The sequence below is a fragment of the Trachurus japonicus genome, chromosome 13 (assembly GCF_045865225.1).
Source record: "Trachurus japonicus isolate A0001 chromosome 13, Traja_1.0".
In the NCBI taxonomy this organism is placed as follows: domain Eukaryota; kingdom Metazoa; phylum Chordata; class Actinopteri; order Carangiformes; family Carangidae; genus Trachurus; species Trachurus japonicus.
This window is the reverse complement of record NC_140919.1, coordinates 34,970,564-34,988,724: the sequence shown is the minus strand read 5'-3', so window position 1 is coordinate 34,988,724 and position 18,161 is coordinate 34,970,564. Positions and strand designations below refer to the sequence as shown.

Sequence of the window (18,161 nt, the reverse complement as noted above, 5' to 3'; positions counted from 1 at the left end):
TGGACACTCTACCACCTGAGCACAGCTGATAATACTTCTGCCAAACCATCCATAAATTACCTTAACAGTCTCCTAGAACCATTTATCAACCTTTATAATCCTATGGTGTTATATTTATAACTAATCATTCTAACCATTTATTCTCTACTTTCGTAACGTTTTACAATAATTTTACTGTTACCTTTACCTATCAAGATACTGTAAACTCTTTTAAAGCAGAAGTAAGCGATCCGGTCGTTTTGGCTAACGCTGCGTTCCAGGCCGGCTTTTGAAACCGTAAATTACAGCTTCAAGTCACGACTTACGACTTTGTAGCGTTCCAGGCAACCCACTCGTGTTTCTCCGACCTGTTTTACCTGTGAAAGTCACTATAACGGCCACTCGTAACTTCTGACCCGTGAACTCGTACCAGATCGAACTGGTACGAGTTCACAGGTCGGAAAAACACGAGTTACGGGCTGCCTTGAACGCACCATAACCACCCACATTCACGGCGTCCCTTGGCTGCACACACAGCCCTGCATGCCGTTCTCTCTCCTCATTGGATAAAAACTGTAGGATACGAGGAAAGTTTTCTCCTCGGCTCAGAGCAGAGCAGAGTGACTGACAGACCCGTGTTTCAGACCAAACACTCTATGTAAGTGATTGCTGTCGGAAGATAAAACTATTTAAGACTTATATTAACACAAAAATATCGCTTACTTCTGCTTTAACTAACCATTCAGGCTTCCTCACTCACATGCAAAATCATATCAAAACACACTGCAAATTTTGCTCCATTTTTTCCACATGCTGTACAGAAACTGTACATGTACCCCAGGGGTACATGTGACTCCTCCCTCCACAGCCACTGATTCAACCTGAGCATTTGACTTTACAGCACTGCTTCAGCTCTGCCCATCATCTGGACAAAGACAACGCTGCTGATCCCTCTAAACAGTTTATTGGCTTTTGCCACAAAGCTTCACATTCTCGAGCTGTTTATAGAGTCAGAGTCATCTGGGCAACTTGCACACAGCTGGAGTCATTCCAGGGTCTGTGGTGGTGACCTGATGGCGCTCTGCCAGAGCCACAGCTGGCCTCTGTTTTATCCCAGATGTTAAAAACAGCTAAGATTCAGAATCTTAGCTGCTCACTGCACAGAACAGTGATAGTGAGACTTCTTAATTACTGCACTTTTTTATTATTTTTTTTATTGGGTCTTTATGATAGCCTAATTCCTTTGGGATTTAGCAGGTCATTGTACTGGTGCAATGTGTTTTTTGGTTTCCTTTTCTAACCTTGTCGTTTTCCCATAAAGTCTGAGTGCCCTCTGAGAATACTGAATGTTTTATTGTGTAATCTATTTCCTGGCTACTGTATATGACTTCAAACCCTTCAGCTACATTCCAGGCTGCAGTGTTTACAGACTTTTCCTACAATGATCATGCTCTCTTGTTTTCTAGTGCTCTGGGTTTTTTCAGCTCACTCATTTCACCACAGTAATAATTTAGGCTTTATTTTAGCTACAACATGTTAACTCTCTTCATGTCTTTCCACTAAACTCATGTCCACTGAACAACAGCGCAAACATTGTGAAGATGTGTGTAAATGTCATTGGGAAAACAAACATTTAAACACTGGCACTGCTGATGCCCGAAAGGAGATTCTGTAAATTGACTGGGTCAACCTCACCAGTCTTGAACACACAACATGAATCAGTGCTTCTAGGGTCATGTGAAGGTTTTCAAGATGATAAACTTGAAACAGCATGAAAGAAGAAAAAAAGACAGTTTGTTTGTGGAGCTCACAACTTATGGATGTATGAAATAAGATTGGAAAACAAATGTTGGGAACCAACGACATAAGCTTAATTTGGGGTGAGGTGGAGGGTACTGGAGTGAAACTTGTGAACTTGTTAGTGGTGCAAACAAACAGGACATTATTCTTAATTATTCTTTTTCTTTCTATTTCACAGCTACATGCAGCATCAACACATTCAGGTCATAGCTACTGAGAGCTCCTCTCTGATAACACAGCATTTAAGCAAAGTCGTGACAATCCAAGGATTCAGAGAGAGTCTTTCATCAAAGCTAAAAGAGTCAGCAAATGGGACAGAAAAAAAAACATTCAACTGCAATTTCAGAGGAAAAAAACCCAGATTAATTTCCTTTTAAAAAGCAGCTATTGTTTATCTGTAAAATCAAGTATTAATTTCCCTGTGGGAAAATGCATTGTCAAATTAATTTACACCATCCATTATCTGCTTAGCTGTTTAGCAACAGATTGATTTATTCATTTTTAAATTCTTAATGGCATAATCTTTTTTTATTGTCCAATTACTGCCCTGCTTATAATTTGCTTAAGTGTTCATTGCTCAATCAGTGAATTGTTCTGTGACTTCATATTTGCAGGATTCTTTGGGTCTGTCATAACCTGAGATCTTTATGGTCAATTTACTGTCATGCAGCAGCAGATGGAGTTTGAATTCCTTGCTCTAGGACATACAGAGTAAACAGGGGCTGCAAAAAAAGTGTGGAAAGGTGCTAATTTTTTCAATTCACCCAACCATATGGTCGGAAACATCTCTTTTTTTTTTTTTACTCTCTCTAACTTTGGAGTCCTTAATAAGAAATTAATTTAGCTTTGATGCAAATAAGTCATTTTGATTCTGTCTAAAATGACAATCACCTCTGTAACCCCCCCCCCACCACCACCTCCAATATCAGCCCTGCCTTCAGTCCAAGGCCACGCTCAGTGGAGGAGCAGATTGAGTGGGAGCTGGTGTTAATGTAATCTCCTCTGTTTAATTAGAGTGAGCGTGGTGGGCAGCTAAAGCAAACCACATTACCCACCATCTGGTGGGGAGCAGCTCTGCTCTTACCCACCCTCACTATCATTAGCCTCTACAAGACAAGACACAAACACATACATGACAGCTATTTATTCATCCTGCCGCTTTCAATACAGACACAACTGCATACCATTTAGTGCCTATGAGGCCATACTCATGCTTAGACCTGTCACCACCAGTGTACCATGTAATTACAATATGCTGAATAGCATAATGTCCACATTAAAATAGTTGTCAAAGACTTGAACTATAAAAACCACAAACTGTCCAACCCATGCAGTCAATCTATAAAACAAGCTATTCCTCACATGATTCATTTCCACTTTTCATCAGGTGTGCCACCTCACCAGTAAATACAACACATTAACAATGTTTGAGGAAAAAGTCTGTAGGACAAAGTTATTATCACACACTCTGTATGAAAGATGAACATTGGGTTGCCGAACGTTTACACAAAAAGTGAATCCATCTTTAACTTTGACATATCCTCAATGGACCTTGGCTGAAAGCATTTAAACCTACCACAAGAGGGCAGTATGCTACCGTGGCTGACTTGGAGGAGACTGCAGTCTGCATAGCTGGAGCTCAGAGGATTTACTGCTCCACAGAAGGCAGAGCTCACTGGCAGCCAGCAGAGCAGCACAACTATTCAATCACTGAGAGGGAACCTGGCAGTCTGTCTGAGTGCCGAGTGTGTTTCTGAGTGTGTGTGACTCTGTGCTGAGGTACACATCAGTGACTTGTGCCCTCAGCCTGTGCTGCATCATGACCTGGACAGCTTACACAGGGTTTTAACTCTTAACACATGATTGTGTCATGACACTGCAAACACAATGGAGCGACAACCTCTTGAGAAAGTTTCTTAACATTGTAATTTCTTGTACAGATGTTCATACAATGTAAGACTTTAGCTTCTTCATCAAAATAAGTGTTTTACCTGTAGTCTTGTATTTTGGACCTGTCTGCAGCAGAGAGACGTTTGGGCAGGGGGTATTCAGTACCCTCTCATGTGTAGGTGGTATAGTTATTGATCCTGACCATTTGACAGCTATATTAGGGCGAGCTAACCAAACAGTAGTTGATGCTCTTTCCACATCATTGGCTCGGCGACGGATTCTCCTCAGGTACAAAAATTCAATCATTTACTCCTGAGTTGGCTGGAGGATGTCATGACACACTTTAAACAGCAAAACTATCCAAGTCTGAATCAAAAGTAAAGTAATATCTCAAAAAATTGGACAAATTCAATTTTCTCCTCTTTTCTCTCGCCTTTCATTCTGTCCTGATATTTCTGCAGAGGCTGGGGTTGTTTATGCATACATGTGTGTGGTAATTGAAACGAATGACAGGTTTTCGAATTTCTTCTGATAATTCAGTAATACTCAGTATACTACTGTATAACTTGAGTAAAATGAGAATTTAATGTTAATGATGCAAAAATAAATAAATCATAAATCATAACTTTAAATATTTAAACATATAAGTTGCTTAAATTTAGCACATTACATTGTCTGTCTTATTGAAGGATCTGTCAGTCAAGTGAGTAGACCCTAGCTTTGATTAGGCCGAGACTCCCAACCCTGACATTATGAATTTTTAAAAACTAGTCCCAAGCCTAATATAGTCAATTCTGGGACACAACATCATGTTTAAGGAAAAGTTTGATATTTTGGGGGAGAGAGTTAGATTTGAAGATCAATACCAGTGTCAAATCTGCAGCAGGAGACAGTTAGGTGAGCATAAAGACTGGAAAGGGGACACACTGCCTGGCCATATCAGAGGTAAAACAACTCCCCATAGCCAGATGAGCTGTTTCACCCTGTTGTTACTGGTCTTTATGCTCAGCCAAGCAAACGCTCTTCTCTTTAGCCGACAGATCTGAGGGCAGTGTCGTTCTACTCATCCAACTTAAAACAAGAAAGAGAATCATTTCCCAAAATGTTGATTTGTTTCTTTGTACAAGCTCCAAATTAAAACCAGTTTAGAGGAACACACATGAAACATGACAGGTGGCGGGGTACTTGAGCTCATGAGATAAGCCTGTGGGTGTGTGTGTCACATAAAAAAAACATCCACCAAGGCAATTGCTGCGTGTGTTTAACAGGCTCCACTCTGCCCTGCCTACATCTGTGGGCTCTCCAACCCATAATGCCCATCTCTGCTGAGAGGTCACGGCCGCGTGTATCAATGGTACAACTCTCATGGCGGTCCACACACCGCTGAATCGGTTTTAAATGCCTCGGTGGGGCGGACTTTGACAAAAACCTGTCGAGGCAAACGCTGGGCAAATGTTAAAAAGACGCTTCCCTCTGTTCTGTTCACTTAGAACCTTTGGTGGGATTTCTGACAGGGGGCTGAGAGAGACCGCATGTGATGTTCAAGGTCTGGACACTGAGAGCGGCACACATACTAATGGCTGAGATAAGAGTGGAGCTGATCGAATCTCACAGCACCAAACATGGAGAGCGTTTCCCCCCTCGGAGAAGAGAGAGGTAGATACGGCTCCAAACTGGGCTGCAGCCAGCCTCTTCACAGTGGAGCCGCACACCGTGGGACATGAATAAATGAATGAATATGGGTCACACTGGGGCATCTGGGCCCCGCCCCACCTCTGTGCATGGTGACAGATTGTTATTGTTGTAGTCACGTTGAAAAGATTTACTCATGAACTTAAATGTCTGATCAAAAGGTGAACATGAGCCACTTCTCATCAGTCAGTCATTAAGATTCAGTATATTAACTTTAGTGATCTTGACAGTTTACTGGCCCAGATAGTTTCTATGGTTGTTTCTTATGAAATACTACCATTAATGCAGTCCTATAGAATAGTCCTGCTGTTAAGTCTGAATTCAGCTGGTATTGTTATGTTTTCTATTTTAAAAAGGCACCATGGTCACTTCAGAGGATTCAGTTTATGGTGTTAAATTGTATGGTTATACAAAAATATTTCCAGTATTCTCTGCACCATTTATATCAGATTCATTTCAGACACCTGTTAGGTTTAACATGGCTATTGCTACAGGTTATATCCATCAATTTTTTAAATTAATTTTTCCATATGTAATGTTCATCAAAATTTCTAAAAAGCCCCATTTATATTCAAATTCCTGATTAAGTCAGATCAACTATATGTGGATATCTAATTAAGATTTTAAGATTAAGTTACAGTGATACAAAACAAATTACAGCACCATCAATCCTCTTATTTAAGAAGGCAACATTTAGCATATTTTCTTGATATAAGTCAGTTATCAAAATTGTTTTTTAATTGTTGTCTGTTGATTAATCAACTAATCATTTGACTGTAACATGAAATATGACACAATCAAACATCACCACACAGCCCTGAAAATGACCCAAGTTTCACCAGAAGAGGGAGACATGAAAATCCTTATGAAACAGCAGCTATGTGCTCCTCTCTCTTCTGTTTGCCTCTGCAGCAGAAACAACACAACAGAGCTAATATTTTCAAACTGTATTAACCTTACAACCCTGCTGATACGAATTTCAGCTGTTGCTCCATCACATCCAATTTACACCACTGATGCAATGCTCATTACTCTGTGTTTGATTTCCAAATAATTCCATATGACACCTGTTAGATGAGCCAAACAGATCTGGGCCATTTCTTGGATTCGACTTGGCAGTCAGAGGAGGAGGAATTTTCTTCCTGGCAGTTGTTCCCTTCACCTGGACTCTTGCTAATCCCACAACATGCATAGGGAGATGCATTAATAACTTTTGCATCAAATGTTCCTTTCAGCTAAAAAGGATCAAACTAACAATCTCTTCTCCATTAGATTTTCCAATGTATCTTTCAGGAAATTAAATGAGGACAGGTTTTAATCTCATATCTCTAAGAGATCAAACCCTGTTTTTCTCTCCATTTTCTTTCTCAGCATCCTCGTCTAAGTAAATAGCCAGGAGCCAGCTCACAAACAGATACATCTTGAAGTTCGCAGACGACACAGTTATTGTTAGTTTCCTCCATGATGATGAATCTAGCCACGGCCCTGTGATTGATTATTTTTTAAAATGGTGTAAGAAGACAAAGGACATGTGTATTGACCTTAGATAACATGCTCCTGCAATTCGGCGCCCTGTCATTGATGGCCAAGAGGTGTAATCTGTTGTCAGTTACAAATCTCAATTCTATCACAGACAATAAGCTCACGTTTGAAGATAACAGACATGATTTGTAAAATAGGTCGGGGCAGTGACATTTCTGTTAAAAGAAACTTGCTAAATTTCCTGTTGATAAAACCCTGATGACCTTTTTTAATAAACCTTACATCAAATCAGTTCAGTCAATGTCTTTCATCTGTTGGTTTGAACACTAGACTGCTCTGTCAAAAAAAGTGACCATCAACAGTGAAATCATTGGTGTCCAGCAGAGCAATCGGTCTGATTTGTACAATAGTCAGGTGGTGAAGAGGGAAATTCCTCTCTGTCAGACCACTCTCACCCTAGCTCTTCATGAGGAGTTTCAGGTCATCCCCCCCTCAGACGAGACCGACAGATACAAATACTAATTCAACCCAATAGCCACCACCCTCCGCTATGCAGGGAAAAGGAGGTAGTCACACACACACACACACACACACGAAACAAATGTGTTTACTTATGTAATTTTGCGACTTTAGCTGATGGAAAATTGTTGATTTCGATGTTATGCCGCTGGTCAACAATAATATTATTGTTACTCTGTTGATGTATTTTAGTTATATGGAGATGGCAGTGCTGTTATTGCAATGTGACACAAGAGTGTGTTTCTTTGTGCCGATTTCATTGTGGCTTTGATGCTTTGCCTGCGAACTATGCAGTGCTATCGTTGTTGTTGTCTGTGCTGTTGTTGTCTGTTGTGTCTTTGGTCTTATAGGCTGTAACAAAGATTGCCCATTTGGGGACAATAAAGATTTACTTGGCTTGACTAAGTAATTACTTTTTTTTAATTCTTTTTTTTAAAGCTTTTTTTAGACTTGATGATTTGTTCTTGAAGCCGTTCACATGCCACCTTTTCTACTGTACTTGGAAAACAGAGAATGTATTTCAGCTACAGAATAACAATATTGTCAAAAACTGAGTGTGAATTCGTTAAAAGAGTGAAGAGAGGAGAAAGTCATCTGTCAGCGGGCAGACAGAGCAGACTTCATTTTGTTCTTGAGTGCTGAGAGATGATAGCTTTGGATTCCACATGATGGGGATTGACATGATGTGAGACTTTTCAACAATCTGCAATAATGACCTTTTCTCAGAACCTACAAACTGTCAGGTAATAAGGTGTCTCAGGTGAAAATGGACAATCTTTTGGCACAGGTAAAAAGTGTTACCTAGCAACCCGCCTGGTGTCCTATCAATAGTCAGCTTGGCAGTATCTCTGGAGATGCTCCCCCCTACAAAGACCTGGTTCAGCTTGCTTCCACAGGCCCCATGACCCCCAGGCAAACAACAGCCTCATTCTCTGCTCCACTGCTGACCTCATTGTCTCTTTGTGAAGGGAAAATCCAGAGTTGCATTCTGTTAAATGGTGCATCAACTGCGCGCGGGACAGACCTCTCTACCTCCAGCACAGGCCTACAGATGAGCACGGACACCACTGCCATTTCCTTAGGACTGTACGCAAGGAAAACATGGTAGGAAAAGGGACTAAATATACTCTCCACTTCGCTAATGTATACAATCCTGACAACACCACCTCTCATATGTTCACCTTCACTTGTACCCTCACAATTTACAGAAACAGATGCTGTTTACATATGTAGTACGCACTTAAAACCTGAATTACACTTGTTTGTGTCACATTGCCTTATGTTTTTTAAATAATTCATGTGCATGTAATGGTCTATGCTGTACAGCTGTGGGGAATGTCTGCTCCTGCTCCTACACCTATATTCAACATATGCTAATTACTGTACAGTGAAGCTAACGTATCTCTACAGTAACTATACTCAAATGCAACAACAATATCAAGCAGATGTAATTATTTGATGAAATTTGCTAAATTGTATAATTTGAATTACATCTGTTATAACACTCAACATGTTGCTTACAAAAACATGTTGGAGCTTGATGACACCTTTAAAATTGAAAAAGAGAACAGGCAATGTTTTAATGATTACAATGTGTTGTTTAAGACATAAAAAAGACATGGCAGGGCTTCATACTTTCCTTAGTGAGGAGACATATGACTCGCACACCTGTGCACACCGACAACTCCATACATCTGGACTGGTCAGTGGCAGCTAATATCCAGGATTACAGTGCTTCTAATTAAACCTGACAGAGCCTGACAGGTAGTTGAGGAACAGATAGTTGCAGGTACCATTTGTCACAGAGAAGCGTGTTTGAACTTTATCTCACAGGGAGAAGCTGTACATGAGGTCTGGGCCTCGTGTACAGCTCAGGACCTGCCTGTTGTAATTCTTATAGAGTCTAGATGGAGACACATTATCAGTGATTGAGAACCCGACGGCCGTCAGTCATCCTTTTCACTCAGAAAAAACGGCAGGAGAGGAGGAGGCCAAGAGGGTGCAGGGCTGGTTAAAAGGGATTCATTCTACAACTCACGGTAAGCTCCTGCACTGCACCACCCTAATGGGCAGCAAACCTCAGGCTACAACTGCAATCTTGCTTCATTAGTACTAAAAAACAATAGAGCTGTTAAACACACACTGCTCTACATGTAAAGAACAAGCCTAATTAAGACTTATACACTGAATCAAACCAAACTGAATCTGCAGTGTGGTGATAAGAAGTCCAGCAAAGCAGCACTTTCTTTCTGTGTAAATTTTCTTTTGATCTCTCCAGTGTTGTACATGTACAGAACAGAGTTTATTCAATGTTGTCTCAATGATGTGTGTCTCTGTGCTATATGTGTATTAAACAGATATTTAATAATTCTTCTAAACTCACTTTTGTATCAGAAGTCATTAACTCCCGTCCTAACTGTTGCTTTAGCTCACAGGCTGGTGAGGCTGCTGGCAGCAGTGTGTGCAGTTGGGCTCCTGGGAGGCTTAGCTGTAGGTGTCTGGTTTCTGGGTGAGTCACTGTGTCTAAGAAAGAATCACCAAATGAGCATAAAAGTAATCAGGAACTGGAAATGAATGTTCAAAATGTCAAGTTACAGCTACAGCTACTACCCAGTAAAGCTCAACTCCTCCTGGACTACTAAAGCTAATACCATATCAGCATTTAAAAAGTTTTAGATATTTTATATGAGGCTGCAACCAACACTTTTCATTATTAATCCTGCAGTTATTCCCTTGACTGATCGATCTACAAAACATCATAAAAACACTGGAAATGCAAAAAGTCGTTTAAACGATTTTTTTAACATTAAAACATAAACTGAGTGGGGCATTTAAACGTGTCGGTGCTCTCTGGTGGACAAACTATATAAAAGAAACAGCAGTTTAAAAGTATTTCCAACATTTCCGTGCAACTTTTATTTGTTGAAACCTAAATGTCATTAAGGCAATATTGACTTATATTTTGCCTGTCATTCTTGCCTGAAAATGGCTATATGCCGGTCTTGCAATACCATTAAGGACTTAAGTGTTTAAACCTTCATTCATTATTCCCACTTCAACTCTGGTAAATTTTAAACAGGGTGCAGCATAATTCAGATAATATCACCAAAAATCCAAAACCCAAAAATGAGGGTGCAGTTTTATGGGTAGCCTCAAAATTTGTTAATCAGACTGTTAAAGAGCCATGTCCTTGGATTCATCAAATGGAGCACTCTACTAGCTACATATTAACATCAATCTAGACACAGTAAATGGGGCAGGACCAGCATTAAGGACTCAGTCAGGATATGTATTTTTGTCAGTAGGCTATGTGCAGCTTCAGTTTTTTTTTTTTTTTAACTGATTTCTCCCTTGAGGAGAATTTTGCAGCAAAATCATAATAATCATCATGTCTTTTTTCAGAGAGCTTCTCTCTGGCCAACAGCATCTCTGGCAACATTACAAAAATACCTTCCTCATCTGCATTGTAATACGTTATTGTTGCACTACAAGACAGAGTTTACCTTTGTAAACAACATGTTTTTGCTGCCATTAAAAAAAACTGAACAACTTTGTCTATACTACAGTCAAACTTCTGCTCAGGCCTTCTTCCTCCCAAAGTCCAGTGGGACTTGGGGACACAAAAGAGACATCTTTCTGCAACGTGACAGAGGACATTGCCATCTCTGACGCCAGGAAAGGTCTGTGTTCCCTTCTCTCTGTGGTGTTTGTTGGAGACAGGCGTTTCACTGTGTTTTGAATTAACAATCAGAGAAGGATTCTGTGTTTACTTGTTACTAAGGGTTTCATCATACCAGGTCATAGTTCATCTCTGTAGTGATTATCAGTTGAACAGTATCATTATCATTCAATAGCTGCTTCTTGTTCATTCCTGAGAGATGCCCACTGACTGACATGAAAACCTTGCACATAATGATGTGTTTGTATTGACTACATTAGCATAGATACTTGTGTTTTTGCTAATCATTTCCCACTCATAGAGGAGGCTCATTCATTTACTGTTGACTGAGAGCTTGTCTCTGGAGGGATTTTCAATCAATCAGGTTCAGTGTTTTACAGAATCAGCCCAGAGAACTCCCTCCTGGAGATCCAGCTGGGGAAGCTGCCCACCTGGCTGCCGGTGTGCTACGAGAGGTGGAACTCATCGCTGGGAACGCTGGTCTGCAGACAGCTGGGTTATCTGAGGTTCGCACTCCTGACAGGATCCCACACCACCTCAGCCTTTAACATTGACTGAGACTGGAGCTCCCACTCACTAACTTATAGTTTAATCTTGGCCTGCTTTGCTGAGGCTGAAGGCTCAGCTTATTTATGATCTGTTAATACCTCATTTGCAATCCTGCTTCACACCTTGTGAGTCTGAATTATCTTAATACTCACTCCCACCCATTTTGCATGTGTTCCCTGACCAGACTGACCAAGCATAAAGGAGTGAATCTAACTGATATTGGGCCAAACCATACAGATGGCTTTATACAAATTACCTCAGAACACAAGAGCAGTCTGGAAAATATGTGGCAATTCAGGTAAGGCAATTTGTCTGAGGACATCATACTCATAATGAAGCAGAGAAAATTGTGGCTACTAACAAATTAATTATGCATCATTAGTTACCCAATTTATTTTCATTTAGGGGGAGCTGTATCACAGGGAAGGTTATCGCTTTGCAATGTTTTGGTGAGCAAATTAAACTTAACTTTGTGTTTGACTTTGCACCCAACACACAGCCCTGTAGTTCCTTCGTGTTTTTTAGAAAAGGCTTTAGATCAGCAGCGGAGAGAGTGATTGGTGGCACTTGCTGCAGCGCTTTCTGAACAATCCAATTCCACTTCTTGATGAATGGATCTCTGTATAGAGTGTGGGACACGAGCGAAGTTGCCCAGGATAATCGGGGGAGTTGAAGCTACACTGGGCAGGTGGCCCTGGCAGGTCAGCCTCTACTACAGCAACCGTCACACCTGTGGAGGCTCCATCATCACCAGTCAGTGGGTAGTAACAGCTGCCCATTGTGTGCACAAGTAAGACCGCCTACCTCACTATAGCATTAAAGGTCAGAGGTTACAGCCTTGATGAAGGAGAATAATCAGTTGCATTTCACTGGACGCATGACAGGTCTCTTATTTTCTCATTTCAAACACCAGCTACAGACTGCCTCAGGTTTCCAGCTGGGTGGTCTATGCTGGCATTGTCACCCGAAGCTCGGCAAAAATGGCTCAGCACACAGGGTATGCAGTGGAGAAGATCATCTACAACAAGAACTACAACCACAGAAGCCACGACAGTGATATCGCCCTGATGAAACTACGGACTCCACTGAATTTCTCAGGTCAGGCTGGGAGACTGCTCGCGTGGTTTGCATGAAAACATAAGGGTGGACATAGCAGCCCTCCAAAAAGGCCATGAGTATCCAAACAATGTCAATGCTATGGTGTCAGTTTAATCAGTTTATTTTACTTTCATGTGCTTAACCATTTTAGCAAATAAAGGAATTATATAGAGCGGTATCCCACATTTTGTTATACTGAACAATTATACACTATGAGCTCAACAGCCAGTTCTATAAGGTAGGCATTCAACCTAAAAAGAGTGCTTTCCTGAAGGCATATTTTAAATCGAAGCCTTACCCTCCATAGTCTGTGTCTGAAATAGTTTTATCTCAAAAAAGCCCCATTACTTAAAAAAAGGAAACATTAAACTGAGTGTTTCTCATTTCTACATTACACTGAAAGTTACATACTGTACAGGACCACGATTACCGTCCGTATCGTCATTAACAAACTTCTTAAACTGAGATTTCAGGTGAGCACAAAGACACATTTCCCCTGCAGATGGACATTAAAACAGCCTCCTAGTGTCAGACTTTCCATCACTGAGGGTACAGAGAAGCTCGAACATACAGGCGAGGTAGTATTAAACAAAATGTATTTCTTAGTGAAGGCAGACATTTAGGGACCTACTTAACAAGAACCCGACCATATCCAGAAACCTAGATAAACCTAAGGGAGCCAATTACAAGGCAAAAACCACAACAGGAGAAAAAGTGTAGCATGTCTCTCAAATAAAGCACTGGGAAAAGCCTTAATAAGAAAAAGAAATGTTCATTGTTTATTCCAAACAGTCTACTTGTTAGTTCTTGCCTGCTGGAATTAATTTAAATCAATTGCATGTTTTCCCTCTAACCAGATACAATAAGGCCCGTCTGTTTGCCTCAGTATGACTATGATCTTCCAGGAGGTACACAGTGCTGGATCTCTGGATGGGGATACACACAGCCTGATGGTGGTAAGATGCTACTGCAGCGCTTGAAAAACAAATTTACATCAGAGTTTACCAAGTGTACTGACAGCGCAGCCTTAAATGTATTTTTTCTCTCTCAGTTCACTCACCTGACACCCTGAAAGAGGCACTAGTTCCCATAATAAGCACAAAGAAGTGTAACAGCTCCTGCATGTACAACGGAGAGATCACATCACGGATGCTTTGTGCCGGATACACAGAGGGAAAAGTGGATGCATGTCAGGTCAGGTGCATGTTTTGAAGAATAAGTTGCAGAGGCGTTTCATAGATTCATCCTCCTTTTTGTGATTTGCTTGGGATGAACTGCAGGCACATTGAAACCTGGGTCACTCTATAATGAAGTGCATCTGTGTTTACCTCTCTAGGGGGATAGCGGGGGCCCGCTTGTTTGCCAGGATGAAAACGCGTGGAGGCTGGTAGGGGTCGTCAGCTGGGGAACAGGATGTGCTGAGCCCAATCACCCTGGCGTTTACACCAAAGTGGCTGAATTCTTGGGCTGGATCTACGACATGATGGAGGTTTACAGACTTTTTTTTTTAGAAATTGTGTGGTAGAAATAAACCAAATATTTGTGCAGTGCAGAGGTACAGTGCTATATTTAAATATTTATTTTTATTTTTCAATAATTACAACACTTCACTGGAAAGTAATACTGTATATTTACTGCACTTCAGGTCAATAGACTAGACCCACAACTAACCAATATTTCTTCTTTAAATAGGCTAACCATATTTCCTGCAAATATAATTCCCAATCAGACAAGAATAGGAAATATTTTCATTTAACAGAAAGAAAAAAGAAAAAAAAGAGGGAAATGATAAACTGATTACAACTGTTTAAGATTACATTTCTTTCAATTGATTAATTTATTGCAGCTCTAGACTAGGCTACCCAGCAGAATGTAAAGTAGTTCAATTTAGCATCACATTGATCGACATTAAAATGCTGCTAACAACAGTAGAAATGATGCATCAATATCAAAACAAATCCAATAACACTATAATTTACTTGACTGAGCTACTTTCAATTTTGCTGATAATGCTTCTGGTCTTCTGCTTAAATTAAGCTACTTTATAAAGCAAAATGGTTCTTATTCTCTCTTTAGCCTACCATTTCATGAATAAAAAAACATGTCTTATGAGAGAGGCCTAAATTCATCAGAAATGTGGTCAAATATTTTAAACTGCACTGTGTATGATTACAGTTTTTACACCCACTGCTAATAATGACCCTTTCTCTTTGCAGAGTTACTGAGACCTCATGAAGCACATCAAGCAGACGATCATACTGATATTATTGTTTGACGCATTTGAAAATTACAGTTAATACTTTTAGTGTCCGTTATATGATGTATACACAAAGACAGACTAGAGACATCGAAATGCATTTTTACGTTATATTTTCCATGTACTGAATATAAATTATGCCTCTTTTAAAACTGTGTCGTGTGCTTCTTGAGCTGTGAGTTCTCCACTTTTCCCGCCAGGTGGCGTGTGTACCACTTCCGCTCATCAAGTCTCCATAGCAACGGACAACAGTTACCTAGTAGTGGTCTATGGTAGTAGTTTGTGAAAATTGTGTGGTGATACTATTCGTTGTGTTCCTTTTAAAACTAGACATTTAAACTAATATTCAGAGTTCATCTGGTACTTAGAGAGCTAACTAAGCTAGCTAGCGGCTGGTTAACCTCAAAGTAAGAAGACATTTACCTTAAAATGTCCCGGAGCGACGGTGCAGCAGGTGTCTTACAGCAGGTGAGCCAGTTCTGGTCCATGCTGGACGACATGTCTGAACACGACCCCGCAGCCTACCGCAGCTTCATCCAGAAACAGATGGAGGAAGGGGCCGAGTTGATGGCACCGCCTGAACTCCACGCATGCCTGTGCACTGAAATCCTGGTAAGTTATCGTGTTACGTAGCAGCGGCGTGTTAACTTGTGGATTTAGTTATCGCGACAAACACTGAGCGTAAGTGGGAAGACACGTGTACGTGCAGTTAATCAGGACCAGGTGTGCACTTACAGGTGTAGCACCACACTGTGTGACCCGTCAGAGCTGCGTTTTCAACATTTTGCTCATGTTGCCTTGTTTTACTGTCACATCACCTCCTGTGCATTAGCTACAGCAAATTATTGTAGTGAGAATCAGAGCGATAGATGTTATATCTATCGCTCTGGTGAGAATGCTTTCAAAAATAATAAATACATTGTAGCATATAGGTCACATATTAAAGTGAACACAAATGAACTTAATCAAATCAATATTCAGAATATGACCAGCCTCTGTTGTCCTGACTGCCTTTGCATGTTATGAATGTATTTGGAAGGAGGGTTATTCCAAGCATCCTACTAATTTACACAAATCTCATACCTCCTGATGATGAGATCATCATAATGATAGTTCATGACTCTGGCATTGTGGGGATGCTGCAGAGTGAGTCAGTCGCTTCCCTGGTGGTTTTGTGTAATGGATAGGAACCTTATCATCTCAATGGCCCTCAACGTATGAACAGCAGCTGCAACAAAAAAAGAAAAAGAAAACCTCACAAATTGTGTTTAAGGGAAGGGAAACAAAATTGTGTTTGTGTAAAGCACAACACCTCTCAATATCCAGTTGATATTGAAGTCATTTTCATTTTGCAGTTTAATCCTCAAAACATATCTGACACATTATGAACATCATGACACTATGGGGGTACAAATCTTTACCAGAGTTAGCTGATCAAACCATCACATGCTCTCAAAGCCCAGTGTTCAGATGTCTTGTTTTCTCTAATCACAGACAAGATAGTCACTCACAATCAGGAGGCACAGAAAACCAGAAATCACTTCTGAGAAGCTGAAAGCTGCAAATATCCCTTAAAACTACCCAAATCATTGATTTATTATTAAAGTTATTCCCATTTAGTTTTCTGCCAGCCCATTTACTAAATTGTACCTTTCAGCTCTACTGCCTACTCTTTAAAATACAACCTGACTTTTACTACACACAATGAATCTGTCATACCTGCGTCCATTAGTAGGTCAGAAGCAGAGAGTGTTTTTACAGACAGTACATCTGTGCTCTCAACAGGAGCCCAGCAAAGGGTTGCTGTACATCAACATATGCAGATGGAAACGTGTGCCTGCACCTCAGGATCCCAGCAAGCCATTACCTATATGTGCAGGAAAAATGGAAACAGTCACAAACGAAAGTCAAGGTAAAAGACAAAGCCAGCTCTGGACTTTATGTTACACGCTGAGTGGTGGTTATTAGTGTTTCATTTTACAGCACTTAACACTTCAACACAGTAATTTCTGGTTGATTTAAAGGTGCTTTATGTGGTTTCAGAACAAGCTAATAGCTAATAAATTGGATGTTTTCCCTCTGCAGGTTCATATTCTGTGTTGGATGTAGCCTTACACCCTGCAGTGCTAGAAGAAAGTAGGAAAGAAAAATCAGAAGTCTATATGCTGGCCCTGAGCTTTGCCCAGCAGCACCTTGGGGTGAGGTTATCTCAGCAGTACACCGCCATCAGCTGTAGCCCAAGAGGTAGTGTCGATGACTTTCACCGCCGCCTTGGGTTTCAGCAGTCCAAGACCCCCAAACAACCTGACACAGGTAGGGCAAGAAGTTTCATATCCTGTTAAGATGCTACAAGCCCTTAATGTAATAGCTATTTTCCTTTGCAGCTGCAGGTGTACTGTCTTTCACCTTACTCAGTTTCTAATCATCTATAGCACTTCACCTTCACAGCCTGTCAAACCCCAGCTGCCCTCTTGCAGCAGATCTGCTCTCTACGTTCAGAGAAACAAGACATGGAGCTGGAAGCCCAAATTATCTCTAGACCTACGGAGCACAAAAAGGATTTGATCCAGGTCGTCTCCAGCACTTTCCTGCAGCCTCAGAAGCCAGAGTACCAGCTTCAGGTGAAAATGGATACAGCGGGAGTTCCTCGCAGCGTGGAGCTGACGGTGGATCTGCCAAAGGTCCGCTCTGTGTCAGAGTGCCAGCTGAGAATCTCCAAGGTTAGCTCCTACACACTCCCTTGAACAGTTTTAATGAACCACTTTAGGATCCAATGTGTGTCGATGCATAGTTGGATGTCATTAAAAATACATAACTGACCTGCTCCTGCTGCTATGAGTCTTATAATGTTCTGAATGTATTCACATCTGCAGGATGATGTCTTGGTGGAAGTGGAGGATGTTTACTCTTTGCTTCTGGAGTTTCCAAAACCTGTAAATGAAGACACAGCCTCTGCCATCTTTAACAAGAAGAAACGAAGGCTTGAGCTTAAAGTAGATGTTTTGTGATTATCTGCTTTGATGGAGAAACAAGCAAAAAGGGGTGATCAGCAACCCTTGCAAACACATTATACTATGAGAAACCTGAGCTAACAAACAATAAAGAGCTGTGAACTGACCCCTTCACAAAGCTAAAATGTTTTTCTGAAACATTATGTCACTGTGTGGGTTGGTCTGCAGCAGCAAATTTAATCCTCAACCCAAAAAACATTATTGA

The 18,161-nt window shown here is 40.8% G+C and overlaps 3 protein-coding genes across 3 annotated transcripts in view; 2 read left to right on the top strand and 1 right to left on the bottom strand.

Moving 5' to 3' along the window:
* The window catches only part of paf1 (PAF1 homolog, Paf1/RNA polymerase II complex component), a 384,753-nt gene that overhangs the window by 137,303 nt on the left and 229,289 nt on the right, over positions 1-18,161 (bottom strand). The gene's annotated exons all lie outside the window — the stretch shown is intronic.
* tmprss5 (transmembrane serine protease 5) lies at positions 8,330-15,074 on the top strand. The gene is made up of 13 exons (XM_085796202.1): positions 8,330-8,466; positions 9,263-9,401; positions 9,791-9,871; positions 10,929-11,042; positions 11,406-11,547; positions 11,775-11,888; positions 11,996-12,039; positions 12,218-12,380; positions 12,504-12,688; positions 13,546-13,644; positions 13,740-13,882; positions 14,025-14,177; positions 14,905-15,074. Exons 1-13 carry the CDS (start codon positions 8,464-8,466, stop codon positions 14,911-14,913), a joined length of 1,389 nt encoding a protein of 462 aa, XP_085652328.1. The 5' UTR covers positions 8,330-8,463; the 3' UTR covers positions 14,914-15,074.
* Positions 15,181-18,143, top strand: pih1d2 (PIH1 domain containing 2). Its single transcript, XM_085796171.1, has 5 exons — positions 15,181-15,557; positions 16,731-16,857; positions 17,031-17,258; positions 17,394-17,665; positions 17,819-18,143. The coding sequence occupies exons 1-5, from the start codon at positions 15,375-15,377 to the stop codon at positions 17,951-17,953; spliced, it is 945 nt and encodes a 314-aa protein (XP_085652297.1). The 5' UTR covers positions 15,181-15,374; the 3' UTR covers positions 17,954-18,143.